This window comes from Mytilus trossulus, chromosome 9 (genome assembly GCF_036588685.1).
Source record: "Mytilus trossulus isolate FHL-02 chromosome 9, PNRI_Mtr1.1.1.hap1, whole genome shotgun sequence".
NCBI classification, from domain to species: Eukaryota; Metazoa; Mollusca; class Bivalvia; order Mytilida; family Mytilidae; genus Mytilus; species Mytilus trossulus.
Window position 1 is genome coordinate 71,215,357 of NC_086381.1, and position 18,453 is coordinate 71,233,809.

Sequence of the window (18,453 nt, forward strand, 5' to 3'; positions counted from 1 at the left end):
ACGGACCATTTGACCTTTAAGGAAAACGGTTCTGGAGCCCTTTTTTTCTGTCATACATGCCATATAATATTTTTCGACTTTCATGTATTTATTTTTGATCATTTCTGTTAATATAAAAAAGAAGATGTGGTATAATTGCCAAATTGAAACAACTCTTCACATACAAGAGACCAAAATGAAACAATAACTATAGGTTATCATACAGCCTACAATATTGAACAAAGCCCATGCCGCATAGTCAGCTATGAAAGGTCCCGAAATGACAATATAAATCACTTCAAACAAGAAAACATATTTATTTACAAAAAGTGAACGATAAACAAATATGTAACACATAAGCAGACGACAACCACTAAAGTATATGCTCCTGACTTAGGACAGGCACATTCATAGAGAATGTGGCAGGGTTAATTTTAACCCCGCAACATTCTCTATGTATGTGCCTGGCCCAATTTAGCTTAAATATTTTAGCCTGTGCAATTTAACTTAAATATGTTAGCAGGATCCCAACTATATATTAATTAATCCTCAAGAAAATCTTTATATAGATAAATTAGTAATGATTTAGAATTTGACATATTGTGTAGACACCTATAACTACTAGTACTGTTGAAATCTAAATGTTGCCTAAATAACCAAAAACAGTAAAATTTCATTAAAATTACCAATTTAGGGTCAGCAACCCAACAAAGGGTTGTCCGATTCATTTCAGGGCAGATAGATCTTGACCTGATAATAGTTATCAAAAGTACCAGGATTATAATTTTACCCCAGTCAGATTTGATGTAAATGCTTTGGTTTTTGAGTTATAAGCCAAAAATTGCATTCTACCCCTATGTTCTATTTTTAGCCACAGCGGCCATCTTGGTTGGTTGGCTGGATCACCGGACAAATTATTCAATTTAGATACCCCAATAATGATTGTGGCCAAGTTTGGTTTAATTTGACCCAATAGTTTCAGAGGAGAAGATTTTTGTAAAAGTTAACAACGACGGACGACCACGCCGGAGGCAAAGTGATAGGAAAAGCTCACTTGGCCCTTTGGGCCAGGTGAGCTAAAAAGGTGGAATATTCCAGTTTTCAGACAATGCTTTGAGCAGTTACGAACTTTGGTGACGGGTTTATATCTATTAACTTAACCCCCCTTTAGTTTTTTTTATGAATTTGTGATATGACATTGAGAAGTTATTAAAATTAAATTATTCTTTGCAAAATCGCATGTTACATGACGCATCTGTTTTTATTTTTATTTTATGGAATTGCACCCCTTTCAAAGTCTAGGATCAGTTAAGAGTACATTTGAACTTTGCAGTATATCTGAGGTAGTTAATGTACACCTTAGCTGTGCATGATCCTGATCTAGTTTAGAGCTTATGTATGCTCCAATGCAGGTCTTTTTATAATGGTTTGGAAACAATTGAGAACATGGAATTCCCAATACTGCAGAATTCAACAAATAATAACAAATAATAACTCCAAGGAGAAAATACGTTGACATGGTGATATAATTTAAGAGAGCCCCACGCAATGTTTTGTTTATTTTGGTCAGGTAGTATTCAAACTTTGTTACTACAATGCTAGCTATGATTTACATATTTTCAATTTTCGGAAAAAACACACGAGGAAATTTGATAATTTAACAAAACTTTATGATTCCGGAAAAAATAAATGTGTTTTAGTATTTTTTAACAAAATCTAAAATTCTGGGTTGAACTGCAATACCAACTAAGCTCGGAAGCTAAAGCCAAGTTATATCGATGTTATACACGTATATGAAATTTCTGAAAATGAAATTGATTCTATTCATAATCAGGCTCTCTGACCAAACGTCATCTTTTCAAGAATCTACATGTATGATTTTTTTTTGATTTTTTAAATAAATCTACCCCCCCCCCCCCTTTTTTTCCTAACCTTTTGTTCTTATCCCAATGTTTCATTATATATGACATTTGTTAAACCTTCTGAAAAGAACAGACAAGACCGTGAGTGAAGCAAAGCATGCAGTCATATTCCAATTTGAATATTAACACCGTCTATATTTGTAATATATGTATTTTTACCTAAATTTCTAAATTTGATTCATTTTAAAATAGATGTTGCATGGTTAATATGTATTTCCATGGTAACTATTGAAGTCAGCAACTATTAACGATGGTAATTAAGAGTAAGGTCATGCTTAAATGTAATTTTGTTATCAGTTATGAAACAATTTAGTACATTTAAGCTCTAAAACTGCAATATTCTGCAAATAATAACTCCGTTTCTAAGGAAAAAATCGGTTGCTATGGTGATAAAACTAAAGAAAGTCCCAAGCTTTTTTTCTATTTTATTTGGTAAAGTAGTATCCAAACTTCGTAACTAAAGTGCTAACTATACTATACACAGTTGCTCTTTTCTGAAAAACACCATAGAAAATTTGATAATATCGCAAAAATCTCAAATTCAGAAAAGTTGAAAATATGCAGTTTTTGGCAAAAAATTTCAAAAAATCTACAAATTTGGTTTACATGCAATCTTAACTAAAATGATGCTAAAACCTAGTTGTATCAATGTTACATATGAAAATTAATGAAAAATGCTTGATTCTTTTCCTAATCAGGCTCCGAATTGTAGTGATTTAGCTGATTTTAGAAAGATTTTACTATGCTTCACAACCAAAAAATAGAGTGTCCGTTACCATGGCAACCACTCATATTTTCCCACTCATATTTATTTTTTGAGCAGTTTTCAGTTACTGCTTCCTCTAGGCCATTTATAGAAAAAATCTGAAACCCTCATAAATCACATGTATATGGTACCCTGCCTGGTTCTTACAAAGAGCTGTACTTAACAACTAACCTGTCTTTGTAGTTTAACTGGATGAGGAAATAATAATCTGTGTACACTTGCAACTGTAGCTACTAAGATTACAACACTATCATGTGACTCGGTTATTGATATTCCATCTAAAATCTGGGTGTCCTGAAACCGGAACATCACATGAGAACCAACTAGGTCAAAGTCTAAACTCTGTTCAACCAATTCAAGAATATCTTTACTGGTTTTCCTAAAAAAATCATATAAAATAAAGTGATAAGTTTGCTCCAGTAGTCAATCATTGTTTAATGCTTAAAGTTTATAATCAGTACAAGGACATCATTTGTAATCATAATTGCAGACTTCTTATATATTTCACATCCCACCTTTTATGTTAATATTCTTTATAAAGCACAATAAATATTGACATTCACCTCAAAAGCTAAAAAAAAAACTTTTATCATAAATAATTTTGCTGTCAGTGACATAGCTTGCAGTTATGCTCAGATGTTCAAGCATCAACATTTTGATAAATAAAAAAAAACACTAGAGGCTCTAAAGAGCCTGTGTCGCTCACCTTAGTCTATGTGCATATTAAACAAAGGACACAGATAGATTCTTGACAAAATTGTGTTTTGATGATGGTGATGTGTTTGTAGATCTTACTTTGCTGAACATTCTTGCTACTTACAATTTTCTCTATCTATAATGAACTTGGCCCTTTAGTTACAGAAGAAAATATTTTGAAAAAATTTACAAAAAATTACAAAATTAATGAAAGTTATTAAAAATTGACTCTAATTAACTCCTTAAGGGGTCAACTGACTATTTTGGTCATGTTGACTTATTTGTACATCTTCCAAACATTATTGCTGTTTATATAATTACAGTTTATCTCAATCTATGATAATATTCAAGAACATAACCAAAAACAGAAAAAAAATCTTTAAAAATTACCAATTTAAGCCAGCAACCCAAAAATCAGTTTCCAATTCATCTAAAATTTTCAGGGCAGATATATATTGACTTGATAAACAATTTTACCACATGTCAAATTTGCTCTAAATGCTTTGGTTTCAGAGATATAAGCCAAAATCTACATTTTACCCCTATGTTCTATTTCTAGGCATGGCAGCCATATTGGTTGGTTGGACAGGTCATCAGACACATTTTTTGAAATTTAATATTATACCCAAATGATGATCGAGTCCATGTTTGGTTAAATTTGTTTAAAGTTAAAATTAGCGACAAAGGACGCAGACACCAAGTGATGAGAAATTCAGGCTGTTACTTTTCTTTATCTGAATTTTTTTAATGAAAAGTTACTATGTTCCTACAAATAGAAAGATATCTGTAGCAAAGCCAGTTTATAGGAGACACATATTTCTACTTTAAATGACAGCCAAATTCATCAGATATCAAAAGACAAATAAATACATATGTACACATCTAAAATTTCTCAAGCAAACAATGGGGTTATATGTGAAATCAAAGTTTCACACAGAACATGCAAACTAATAATTACTATCCTAATAATATAGAAGATTTACCAGTAAATGAAGCGGTTACGAACTGGAGACTGTGATAAGCCACTGTCATTGTAAGTGTATCCTCCACAACTATCTGGAACTTTGATATCTTGCAAAGTACTTGCTGATGTACCTAGTCAATAAACATAACATTATATTAGGCTGCATTATATAACCAGATGCTCCGCAGGGCGTAGCTTTATACGACCGCACAGGTTGAACCCTGAACGGTTGGGGCAAGTATGGACACAACATTCAAGCTGGATTCAGCTCTAAATTTGGATTGTGATTAAATAGTTGACACAGCATAGGTTTCTGACACAGAATGAATGTGTTCTAATGAACTTAAAATTTTTGTTTTCTCTTAGAGCAATTCACTATGCTGTTGAATATTAATCCTCTCAAAAAAATGCTTGAAGAAATTTTCATTTTATTTATGAAATTTCATTTCAAATGAGAAAATTGAACCCATTTTTTTTTATTACATCCCCCTTTCCCTTATTCCAAATTAATCTCAATTAAATTTCTAATGGAGTTTGCAACAATAACTACTCATTTAAATACATCATAAAATATTAAGATGAAAAAAAAACTGCTTGTTATCACTGAATGGTAAAGATTATTTTAATTTATCAGTTGGTAGTAAAAAGTGAATATACATTGTATATAACAAAGATTTGAGTTGATTCTGGACAAAGAAAGATAACTCCAATTAAAAAAATATATTGATATTTCACAATATTGTGCAATTAGATATTTCTTGCTTACTATTCTGGACAAAGAAAGATAACTCTTATTAAAAAAAATATTGCTATTTCACAATATTGTGCAATTAGATATGTCTTGCCATTGTGCAATACTGTGCAATTGAAAAGACTTGCTATTGCACAATACTTAATATAATATTTTAGATCCTGATTTGGACCAACTTGAAAACTGGGCCCATAATCAAAAATCTAAGTACATGTTTGGATTCAGCATATCAAAGAACCCCAAGATTTCAATTTTTGTTAAAATCAAACTAAGTTTAATTTTGGACCCTTTGGACTTTAATGTAGACCAATTTGAAAACAGGACCAAAAATGAAGAATCTACATACACAGTTAGATTTGGCATATCAAAGAACCCCATTTATTCAATTTTTAATGAAATCAAACAAAGTTTAATTTTGGACCCTGATTTGGACCAACTTGAAAACTGGGCCAATAATCAGGAATCTAAATACATTTTTAGATTCAGCATATCAAAGAACCCAACCGATTAATTTTTTGTCAAAATCAAACTAAGTTTAATTTTGGACCCTTTGGACCTTAATGTAGACCAATTTGAAAATGGACCAAAAATTAAGAATCTACATACACAGTTAGATTCCACATATCAAAGAACCCCAATTATTCAATTCTTGATGAAATCAAACAAAGTTTAATTTTGGACCCTTTGGGCCCCTTTTTCCTAAACTGTTAGGACCAAAACTCCCAAAATCATTACCAACCTTCCTTTTATGGTCATAAAACTTGTGTTTAAATTTCATAGATTTCTATTTACTTGTACTAAAGTTATGGTGGGAAAACCAAGAAAAATGCTTATTTGGGTCCCTTTTTGGCCCCTAATTCCTAAACTGTTGGGACCTAAACTCCCAAAATAAATATCAACCTTCCTTTTGTGGTCATAAACATTGTGTATAAATTTCATTGATTTCTATAAACTTAAACTAAAGTTATTGTGCGAAAACCAAGAATAATGCTTATTTGGGCCCTTTTTTGGCCCCTAATTCCTAAACTGTTGAAACCAAAACTCCCAAAATCAATCCCAACCTTTCTTTTGTGGTCATAAACCTTTTGTCAAAATTTCATAGATTTCTATAAACTTAAACTAAAGTTATAGCGTGAAAACCAATAAAATGCTTATTTGGGCCCTTTTTGGCCCCTAATTCCTAAAATGTTTGGACCAAAACTCCCAAAATCAATACCAACCTTCCTTTTGTGGTCATAAACCTTGTGTTAAAATTTCATAGATTTCTATTCACTTTTACTAAAGTTAGAGTGCGAAAACTAAAAGTATTCGGACGACGACGACGACGCCAACGTGATAGCAATATACGACGAAAATTTTTTCAAAATTTGCGGTCGTATAAAAAGGGCATGTATAATAAGGAGATGTGGTAAGATTTCCATTGAGACAACTATCCACCAAAGTTCAAATAAAATGATAAGGATGAAACAAATAACTTGAGACAATGGTGTTACAGCACAACATAAGAACAAACTATAATCAGGTATGGTCTGGTTTGTTGTTATATATTATGTTAATATTTGTATAACAGTTTAAATACAAAAAAGAAAAAATATGGCCGTGTTTACACCTCAAAATTAACAATGAGTACAGGCAAACTGATTATCTAGGAAAATTTTCAGACATGCAGTGATATTGTTAGGTTTTTTCAAAACTACCTCTACCCTTTTTTATTGGGAAAATATGGGTCATTTTTATCAAATTGGGAAATCTATAATTCCATGAATTTGACTGGAACTTCAATTTGCCCCTTTCAAGAAGTAAAGGCTTATTTGAAACAAGACCCCTTGTTGTCAGTGAATATACATAAATAGGCCATTAAATCTGCACATATAGTCATTTTAGGCATGAAAATATTCAAATGAGTGTTTTTCAATTTGTATTTATGCACAATTACTACTAAGACTGCACTGGTTGGGAAAAATGTTGTCTTTTTGGGAATAATTTTGAACCATTTTTCTTTCAAATTGGGATTTTTCTCCAGGGAAAAAAGCCTGTATTCTCCAGTAATTTAAGCCAAACAATATCCCTGGCATGGCAGAAACTTATATATAAAAGTTATATGAAGTATGCATTTCAAAAAATTCAAAACTAACCAGAATTTTGATGTGCAACTAAGAAATTGATTTCATTCTCTGCAATCAGTACAATGTCATCTGCATATAATAAAATACCAACTTTTTCACCAACAATATATCTATACCAATATCTAATGCTTTAATATATGTAACTAAGCGGTTTTTAAAACCAGATGATCCGCAGGGCGCAGCTTTATACTACTGCAGAGGTCAAACCCTGAACAGTTGGGGGCAAGTATGAACACAACATTCAAGCTGGCTACAGCTCTGAATTTCGATTGTGATTAAATAGTTGACACAGCATAGGGTTTCTGACACAGAATGAATGTGTTCTAATGAACTTTAAATTATTTTTTTTTCCTTTTGAGCAATTCACTATGCTGTTAAATATTAATCCTCTCATAAAAAAAATATTTGAAGAAACTCTTTTTAATTTCTGAAATCTGAAATGAGAAAATGCTTTTTATCGGTTTTTGGTCATAGGACGGTGAAAAGAGGAGCTAGATGTATAGATAAAACTTATAAAAAATTTATGAATGTAAAACTATTAAATCTTCAGGATAGAGTTATACATAAATAAATAAAGATATTATTATTATTATAAACGACACATATTTGTGATACAGAATTAACTCAAAATTGTCCAAAATCTGCTCTTCGGGTCTAAACAGAAACAAACTTCTTTAATACTTCGTCAATATTCACACTGAAATCCCAATGAATATGCAGTAATGCTAGAAAATGTTGTTGGTGACCTTCTGCTGTTGTTTTTTATTTTGGTCGGGTTGTTGTCTCTTTGACACATTCCCCATTTCCATTCTCAATTTTATTGTTTATTTTTGATTGTACATTTGTTTTCAACATACATGTACGTATAGTACACTGATAGATTGCCTTGGTAGCACTCACGAGATGTTATAAACCAGCGTACTTGTTCGGTACGAGAGGCCTCCCAATTGAATTCGTCCAAATAACATGCCAGGTCAGTTTCGTATTTCTCAGACAATATTGAGATTTGTTCGTTTGTTACATTTCCTACAACAAGATGAAGCAGATACAGCGCAAATACTCGATTTTCTGAGAATACTAGACGCGACTCCACTCTCCAGTTCCCTTATCATATGGTCTATAAACACAAAAAATAATAAGACTTTCCAATACTGTCTTGACGTGTTTGCCGGGTGAATGGCTCCGGTAGTCTGTTGACCCCAACAGTCAACCCCATCGCCTCGGCATTTTTTCAACAATATCGAAGTGTTCTGATAATTTTAATGCTGATTGGTACATGAACATCTCATTCCAAACTGATGAACCTTACACTGTAAAATGTGCTTCAAAATTACACGTCTTGCGGTCGTATAAAAATTGAACAAAATCGTTGACAAAACACAGCCTGGTTTTAGGCCTGTATTTACACTAAACCTTTCAGTTATATACCCAAACACTGCAAACATAGATTAATTATCATAATTTTTCGTAATTTTCTGGTTTCAAAAATAGACGTAAGCATATATACTCAAATGATTACATGTAATAGTACGCCTACCCAAAAGAAAACAATCATTTTAATCCATGAGGGAGATGCAGTTGAACACCTCTTCATTCTGGATTAGGAAACCCCCTATTTTATAAATGGCTGGATCTGCCCCCGAGTGAGGTAAAAAAAAGATATGCTTTTCTTGCCTTATATTTTTGCTATTCACAACAATATTGTCTTGTGTTAAATTTGAAACATTCATTTTATAATCTTGTTCAAGTTATTGGTGCAAACAATATTCAGAAGCAAATGTTTGTTTTTTTTGTTTTTTTTACTAAGAAGTACGCCATTTGTATGTTGTCCCAACCTTAAAGTATGCATATAGGTTCTGTCACACTGTGATTTAGTGAAGTCTGCAAGATTTAAAAAAAAAAAATGGTGTGAAATAACTTCATAAGTATCAATTTAATTGGCCCAACTTTATTAGTGAATTTTCCAATGCTTTAGTAAACATATTCAAAGGGAGTTAGCTTAAACTTTTTCCCATTGCAGTCAGTCCACTTTACATTGACTTTTTTATATGTTTGCGTCTTAAAATGCATTTAATGCTTGCCTCTGAATGTTAATCAAACAATAACTAGTAAGTTAATTTGGATACTGTTTGTTTTTGTATCATATATATACTTTAATATTTTCATATTATATATATAATGATTTAATATCTGTAATTCTTTCTACTTAATTAATATATAATGAGTATTTTCTAGTCATGCATCAGTGGTAAAATTTATTGTAAGACTTTTTAATGGCCCAGTGAGTTTTAATCCTTTGAGAATTTGTGTACTCTCTAGGTTTAACTAGTAAGTGCTATGAAAACTCTATATCCTTTATGATAATTGGTTCACTAAGTCATATGTTCATTAATTATAGGCAGGAAATTATTTTGTTAGGTCAGATTTTACTTATATTTTGAACTGATTGGATCTGTGTTGTTTCTTTATATAATTTTCATTCTTATTTGGTCATGTTGGTGGACATCAAATAAGGTCAGTATCTTACATTTCTTATAATATACTGATATGAATGTATTACATGTATATATAATAGGCCATAATAAACAAGAGGCTCTCAAGAGCCTGAATCACTCACCTGAATTTTTTTGGTTAAATCTCTCATCAATGATAATTTTGGCTTTTCAATTTATTTGAATGTTCTTTGAATCGTCCTATTTTCTTCAAAAGCAAAAAAAAAAAATTTCTCCTAGGTTCTATTTTAGCCATAGGAGCTATGTTTCTTGACATACAAGGAAATGAACTATAAAATTTATACTAGATACTCTGAAACTAATTTAGCCTAAGTTTGGCTGAAATTGATAGAGCAGTTTCAAAGGAGAAGATTTTTTAAAGAAAGTCAACATGATGAACAAATTGTGAAAAAAGTCTAAGTTAAAGGGCAATAACTCCTATTGATAAAAAAGACTTATTTGTAGATCTTACTTTGTTTAACATTTTTGCTATAAACAGTTTATCTGTATCTGTAATCAGGACAGGTAGACCTTGACCTAATAAATACTTTAACATCTTGTTTTATTTGCTCTAATTTAAATGCTGGAGTATTTGAGATATAAGCCAAAAACTGCATTTTACCCTGTGTTCTATTTTTATCCATGACGGCCATGTTTTTTGACAAAATAAAAAATAAAGCACATACTTTATTTTATACACCCTACTTATCATTCAGTTGAAGTTTGGTTGCATTTGGTTGAGTAGTTTACGAGGAGAAGATTTTTTAAAGTTAGCAAATATGATGAACAAATTGTGAAAAATTGTCATTAAAGGACAATAACCCCTTAAGGGGTTAATTGACAATTTTGGTCATATCAACTTATTTGTAGATCTTACTTTGCTGATCATTTTTGCTGTTTACAGTTTATCTTTATCTATAATAATATTCAAGATAATAAACAACCAGATGCTCCGCAGGGCGTAGCTTTATACGACCGCAGAGGTTGAACCCTGAACGGTTGGGGCAAGTATGGACACAACATTCAAGCTGGATTCCGCTCTAAATTTGGATTGTGATTAAAAAGTTGACACAGCATAGGTTTCTGACACAGAATGAATGTATTCAAATGAACTTAAAATTTTTGTTTTCTCTTAGAGCAATTCACTATGCTGTTGAATATTAATCCTCTCAAAAAAATGTTTGAAGAAATTTTCTTTTTATTTATGAAATTTCAAATGAGAAAAATTGAACCCAATTTTTTAATCACATCCCCCTTTCCCTTATTCCAAAACTAATTTCAATTAAAATATTCTAATGGAATTTGCAACAATTACTACTCATTTAAATACATCATAAAATATTAAGATGTAAAAAAACTGCTTGTTAGTATCACTGAATGGTAAAGATTATTTAAATTTATCAGTTGGTAGTAAAAAGTGAATATACATTGTATATTGTATATAACAAAGATTTAAGTTGATTCTGGACAAAGAAAGATAACTCCAATTAAAAACCAGAAGCTCCGCAGGGCGTAGCTTTATACGACCGCAGAGGTTGAACCCTGAAGGGTTGGGGCAAGTATGGACACAACATTCAAGCTGGATTTCGCTCTAAATTTGGATTGTGATTAAATAGTTGACACAGCATAGGTTTCTGACACAGAATGAATGTATTCAAATGAACTTAAAATTTTTGTTTTCTCTTAGAGCAATTCACTATGCTGTTGAATATTAATCCTCTCAAAAAAATGTTTGAAGAAATTTTCTTTTTATTTATGAAATTTCAAATGAGAAAAATTGAACCCAATTTTTTAATCACATCCCCCTTTCCCTTATTCCAAAACTAATTTCAATTAAAATATTCTAATGGAGTTTGCAACAATTACTACTCATTTAAATACATCATAAAATATTAAGATGTAAAAAAAACTGCTTGTTATCACTGAATGGTAAAGATTATTTAAATTTATAAGTTGGTAGTAAAAAGTGAATATACATTGTATATTGTATATAACAAAGATTTAAGTTGATTCTGGACAAAGAAAGATAACTCCAATTAAAAAAAAATCTTGCAGATATTTCTTGCTTACTATACTGGACAAAGAAAGATAACTCTTAATTAAAAAAAAATTTGCTATTTCACAATATTGTGAAATTAGATATTTCTTGCCATTGCACAATACTGTGCAATTGAAAAGACTTGCTATTGCACAATACTTAATATAATAACTTTAGATCCTGATTTGGACCAACTTGAAAACTGGGCCCATAATCACAAATATAAGTACATGTTTAGATTCAGCATATCAAAGAGGCCCAAGAATTTAATTTTTGTTAAAATCAAACTTAGTTTAATTTTGGACCCTTTGCACTCTAATTTAGACCAATTTTAAAACTGGACCAAAAATTAAGAATCTACATACACAGTTAGATTTGGCATATCAAAGAACCCCAATTTGGCAATTATTCAATTTTTGATGAAATCAAACAATGTTTAATTTTGGACCTCGATTTGGGCCAACTTGAAAACTGGGCCAATAATCAAAAATCTAAGTACATTTTTAGATTCAGCATATCAAAGAACCCCAAGGTTTCAATTTTTGTTAAAATCAAACTAAGTTTAATTTTGGACCCTTTGGACCTTAATGTAGACCAATTTGAAAACGGGACCAAAAATTAAGAATCTACATACACAGTTAATTTTGGCATATTAAAGAACCCCAATTATTCAATTTTGATGAAATCAAACAAAGTTTAATTTTGGACCCTTTGGGCCCCTTTTTCCTTAACTGTTGGGACCAAAACTCCCAAAATCAATACCAACCTTCCTTTTATAGTCATAAACCTTGTGTTTAAATTTCATAGATTTCTATTTACTTATACTAACGCTATGGTGCGAAAACCAAGAAAAATGCTTATTTGGGTCCCTTTTTGGCCCCCAATTCCTAAACTGTTGGGACCGAAACTCCCAAAATCAATGCCAACCTTCCTTTTGTGGTCATAAACATTGTGTTTAAATTTCATTGATTTCTATTTACTTAAACTAAAGTTATTGTGCGAAAACCAAGAATAATGCTTATTTGGGCCCTTTTTTGGCCCCTAATTCCTAAACTGTTGAAACCAAAACTCCCAAAATCAATCCCAACCTTTCTTTTGTGGTCAAAAACCTTGTGTCAAAATTTCATAGATTTCTATTAACTTAAACTAAAGTAATAGTGCGAAAACCAAGAAAATGCTTATTTGGGCCCTTTTTGGCCCCTAATTCCTAAAATGTTGGGACCAAAACTCCCAAAATCAATACCAGCCTTCCTTTTATGGTCATAAACCTTGTGTTAAAATTTCATAGATTTCTATTCACTTTTACTAAAGTTAGAGTGCGAAAACTAAAAGTATTCGGACGACGACGACGATGACGACGACAACATGATAGCAATATACGACGAAAATTTTTTCAAAATTTGCGGTCGTATACAAATTCTTGCAGATATTTCTTGCTTACTATACTGGACAAAGAAAGATAACTCTTAATTAAAAAAAAATTTGCTATTTCACAATATTGTGAAATTAGATATTTCTTGCCATTGCACAATACTGTGCAATTGAAAAGACTTGCTATTGCACAATACTTAATATAATAATTTTAGATCCTGATTTGGACCAACTTGAAAACTGGGCCCATAATAAAAAATCTAAGTACATGTTTAGATTCAGCATATCAAAGAGGCCCAAGAATTTAATTTCTGTTAAAATCAAACTTAGTTTAATTTTGGACCCTTTGCACTTTAATTTAGACCAATTTTAAAACTGGACCAAAAATTAAGAATCTACATACACAGTTAGATTTGGCATATCAAAGAACCTTTTTTGATGAAATCAAACAATGTTTAATTTTGGACCTCAATTTAGGCCAACTTGAAAACTGGGCCAATAATCATGATAATCAAAAATCTAAGTACATTTTTAGATTCAGCATATCAAAGAACCCCAAGGTTTCAATTTTTGAACTAAATTTAATTTTGGACCCTTTGGACCTTAATGTAGACCAATTTGAAAACGGGACCAAAAATTAAGAATCTACATACACAGTTAATTTCGGCATATTAAAGAACCCCAATTATTCAATTTTGATGAAATCAAACAAAGTTTAATTTTGGACCCTTTGGGCCCCTTTTTCCTTAACTGTTGGGACCAAAACTCCCAAAATCAATACCAACCTTCCTTTTATAGTCATAAACCTTGTGTTTAAATTTCATAGATTTCTATTTACTTATACTAACGCTATGGTGCGAAAACCAAGAAAAATGCTTATTTGGGTCCCTTTTTGGCCCCCAATTCCTAAACTGTTGGGACCGAAACTCCCAAAATCAATGCCAACCTTCCTTTTGTGGTCATAAACATTGTGTTTAAATTTCATTGATTTCTATTTACTTTAACTAAAGTTATTGTGCGAAAACCAAGAATAATGCTTATTTGGGCCCTTATTTGGCCCCTAATTCCTAAACTGTTGAAACCAAAACTCCCAAAATCAATCCCAACCTTTCTTCTGTGGTCATAAACCTTGTGTCAAAATTTCATAGATTTCTATTAACTTAAACTAAAGTTATAGTGCGAAAACCAAGAAAATGCTTATTTGGGCCCTTTTTGGCCCCTTATTCCTAAAATGTTGGGACCAAAACTCCCAAAATCAATACCAGCCTTCCTTTTATGGTCATAAACCTTGTGTTAAAATTTCATAGATGTCTATTCACTTTTACTAAAGTTAGAGTGTGAAAACTAAAAGTATTCGGACGACGACGACGACGACGACGACAACGACGACGCCAACGTGATAGCAATATACGACGAAAAATTTTTCAAAATTTGCGGTTGTATAAAAACTGTAAAATTTCCTTAAAATTACCAATTGAATTAAGTGGCAGCAACCCAACAATGGTTTGTTTGATTCATCTGAAAATTTCAGGGCTGATAGATCTTGACCTAATGAACATTTTTACCCCATGTCAGATTTGCTCTAAATGCTTTCGTTTTTGAGATATAAGCCAAAAACTGCATTTGACCCCTATGTTCTATTTTAAGTAATGGCGGCCATGTTTTTTGACGGATCAAAAATCGAAGCACACACTTTGTGCAGAATATACTAAGGAACAATCTTGCTAAGTTTCATTCAAATCCATTCAGTAGTTTCAGAGGAGAAGATGTTTGAAAAATTGTTAACAACGACGACGACGACGGACGCCAAGTGATAAGAAAAGCTCACATGGCCTTTAAGGTTTGATTTGAAGAATTTCTTTTTTAATCAAATAGGCATGTAGACTAATAAACCTCTGATTTGGAAAAAAAAAAGAAAATGCCTAACTACGCGATACTACCCACTGTCTCAACCTTTGGGTAGGGTTTAGGAAAACCAAAATATTTTTAAGTGTGGCTTTATGTTTAGGACTATCAACATAATATCAATGATCAATAAAGAAGGCGAGACATTTCAGTGTGTGCACTCTTGTTACTGTTTTTATAAAAATTTGATTGGGAATACTTTTACTGTTTTTACCAAATTTTAAGCATTTTATACATGTATAAGGCATGTAATGTCAAATCAAAGACTTTAAAACTGGTACTCCGAATGGAAGAGACAGGTGTCTTAATTACTGTGGGGATTTGTCTTGGTGAACTAGCACTTTAAATTCCAGACAACCCACAGGCTAGCTGGCTATAGTACAAGCAGACAGGTACTTTTGTACCAATTGGCATTTTTATATTGGCGAGTTTTGGATGTGTCTATGGGCCACTCGATATCTCTCAGCCAGAAGTGAGAATAAATTTCTCGGAACGTCTCGAAAGTTTTTGGTCATTTATACAGGTGTTAAGAGGTCGTTATCAAGTCTTTGATATGGTCCCTTGATGTTCCTTGACCATGCAATTATATTTGTATTAAAACGACCACTGTACACTGTGTGTATGTAGGTCAATTATAACGATAACATGTAAACTAATTATGTTTGAAGATTGAACCACGGGATACAGTGTATTTCATCATAGACTTACGAGAGAGAATATTCTGGTTAAAATATTAATATTAGATAGGAAAACAGAAGATAATATTCTTATTAAATTCATTTAATTCAATTCGAATCAAAGATCAAATATATACTGTATGTTTCTGAAGAAACTAACAATGATTGAAATCAGAATGTTTTCCGAGTAGCAATTAAGAAATAAGTATTTTATATGACAAGATACTCTGCTTTGGTATTTTCAAATACTCATTTGTACAGGAAACATAAAAAATAAATCTTAATAAATTCTTGCATCCTACATAAATAATGTTAATAAACAATAATCCTTATATTTTTCATACCATTTTGTTATTTGGGTTGTATGAGTATTTTTTTTTTTTGTATTATAATATATCCATAAAATGAAAAGCAAGATAAATTTATTAAATATTCAAATTTTAAACGATCGTGAGTAAAATACTTGTGTGTTTTCAATTCATAAAGCATGATTTTAAATCCTTGCAGCTCACAACAACCGTTAAAATAATTTATAATTATCACAACAAAATTTAATTACGACCATAATGTTGATTATTTTATACTGTGTTAGTATCGGATTTAGAAGCCTTTGCTTATATTTTGCATAGTAATATATTCACATAGTGGAATGTTTGAATTTAAAAACAGATTTATTCAATAAATAAAATGTCCATCCGTAAATATTTGACGTTTGTGTTTATTGATATTATATATATTCAAAGGATTTGAAAAAAATAACTAACAGGAACGTTACTTTATTATAAAGTTTCAATTCAAATTTATTTTGTTTGTTTGTTTCAATAGTTTAACCTTATAGCATCTTCATATTTGTACTTTTGTACAGTTTTGAAAATTGTATTCATTGTGTTGACCAACTATGTCAACTATCCTAGACCATGTAGACGTCTTGATTCATTCACATTATAGATTACATTTCAAAAGCACACTATCGGTTTGCGTTCTCAAAAATTGTCATCTGGAGTCAAAACATTTAATTGTAGGCCGTTTGACATTCGAATTCAACTATTAGATTTTCCTGAGTATCAGTGAGATGCTTTCTATTTTCCATTTCGTACGCTAAAATACTACTTGCATGCAATAGTATTAAATTCACTCGTGAAAGCTTATGTTCGTTTTTATACGACCGCAAAATTTGAAAAAAATTTCGTCGTATATTGCTATCACATTGGCGTCATCGTCTGCGTCGTCGTTGTCCTAATACTTTTAGTTTTCGCACTCTAACTTTAGTAAAAGTGAATAGAAATCTATGAAATTTTAACACAAGGTTTATGACCACAAAGGGAAGGTTGGGATTGATTTTGGGAGTTTTGGTCCCATTATTTTAGGAATTAGGGGCCAAAAAGGGCCCAAATATGCATTTTTTTGGTTTTCGCACTATAACTTTAGTTTAACATGTTTAAGTTAATAGAAATCTATGAAATTATGACACAAGGTTTATGACCACAAAAGAAAGGTTGGGATTGATTTTGGGAGTTTTGGTTCCAACAGTTTAGGAATTGGGGGCCAAAAAAGGGCCCAAATAAGCATTATTCTTGGTTTTCGCACAATAACTTTAGTTAAAGTAAATAGAAATCAATGAAATTTAAACACAATGTTTATGACCACAAAAGGAATTTTGGTATTGATTTTGAGAGTTTAGGTCCCAACATTTTAAGAATTAGGGGCCAAAAAGGGACCCAAATAAGCATTTTTCTTGGTTTTCGCAGCATAACTTTAGTATAAGTAAATAGAAATCTATGAAATTTAAACACAAGGTTTATGATCATAAAAGGAAGGTTGGTATTGATTTGGGGAGTTTTGGTCCAAACAGTTTAGGAAAAAAGGGCCCAAAGAGTCCAAAATTAAACTTTGTTTGATTTCATCAAAAATTGAATAATTGGGGTTTTTTTGATATGCCGAATCTAACTGTGTATGTAGATTCTTAATTTTTGGTCCCGTTTTAAAATTGGTCTACATTAAAGTCCAAAGGGTCCAAAATTAAACTAAGTTTGATTGATTTTAACAAAAATTGAATCTTTGGGGTTCTTTGATATGCTGAATCGAAACATGTACTTAGATTTTTTATTGGCCCAGTTTTCAAGTTGGTCTAAATCGGGGTCCAAAATTAAACTTTGTTTGATTTCATCAAAAATTGAATAATTGGGGTTCTTTGATATGCCAAATCTAACTGTGTATGTAGATTCTTAATTTTTGGTCCTGTTTTAAAATTAGTCTACATTAAAGTCCAAAGGGTCCAAAATTAAACTAAGTTGGTGATAAATTTGTCTAAAAAACGCACAAAGGAAGAACATTTGATACATCATCTCGCTTGATTCTATCATTTTTATATAGCAAAGCTACAGGTTGACTTTATACATTTGTAACATAAACAAATCACAGTACTAAAAGATGAAATATATAGGTCAAATGAAATACCTATGTAATGAATCACTAAATCAGAGTAGGTGTGTTGGAATAGTTATTTTGCTTTTCTAAAAGTACTTGACGACAGTCTTTTCAGTTGGATGATGAAAATGCATATCTTCGAGAAAAAACAAATACATTTTTTTGGTTTCCATTTCTATGATTGCGCTTTATATTTGTCATCCTGTCATGTTTTAAAATTTAGTGTCCTTAACTTCAAACATAACCGTCCAATAAAATTTAAGTATGATGTATACAAGCTAAAGCCCTGCCTATCTTAATTGCCATGCTTGAGCAAACATTGATACAAGCAAAGCAAGC

General features: G+C 31.4%; 1 protein-coding gene across 1 annotated transcript in view; it reads right to left on the bottom strand.

Annotated features, from left to right (window-relative positions):
* The window catches only part of LOC134683337 (nuclear pore complex protein Nup160-like), a 252,121-nt gene that overhangs the window by 227,001 nt on the left and 6,667 nt on the right, over positions 1 to 18,453 (bottom strand). Inside the window, exons 2-3 of the mRNA XM_063542579.1 lie at positions 4,347 to 4,458; positions 2,839 to 3,046 (exon numbers count right to left, since the gene is read on the bottom strand). Coding sequence (XP_063398649.1) covers positions 2,839 to 3,046; positions 4,347 to 4,458 — 320 coding nt within the window. The remainder of the gene's footprint in view (positions 1 to 2,838; positions 3,047 to 4,346; positions 4,459 to 18,453) is intronic.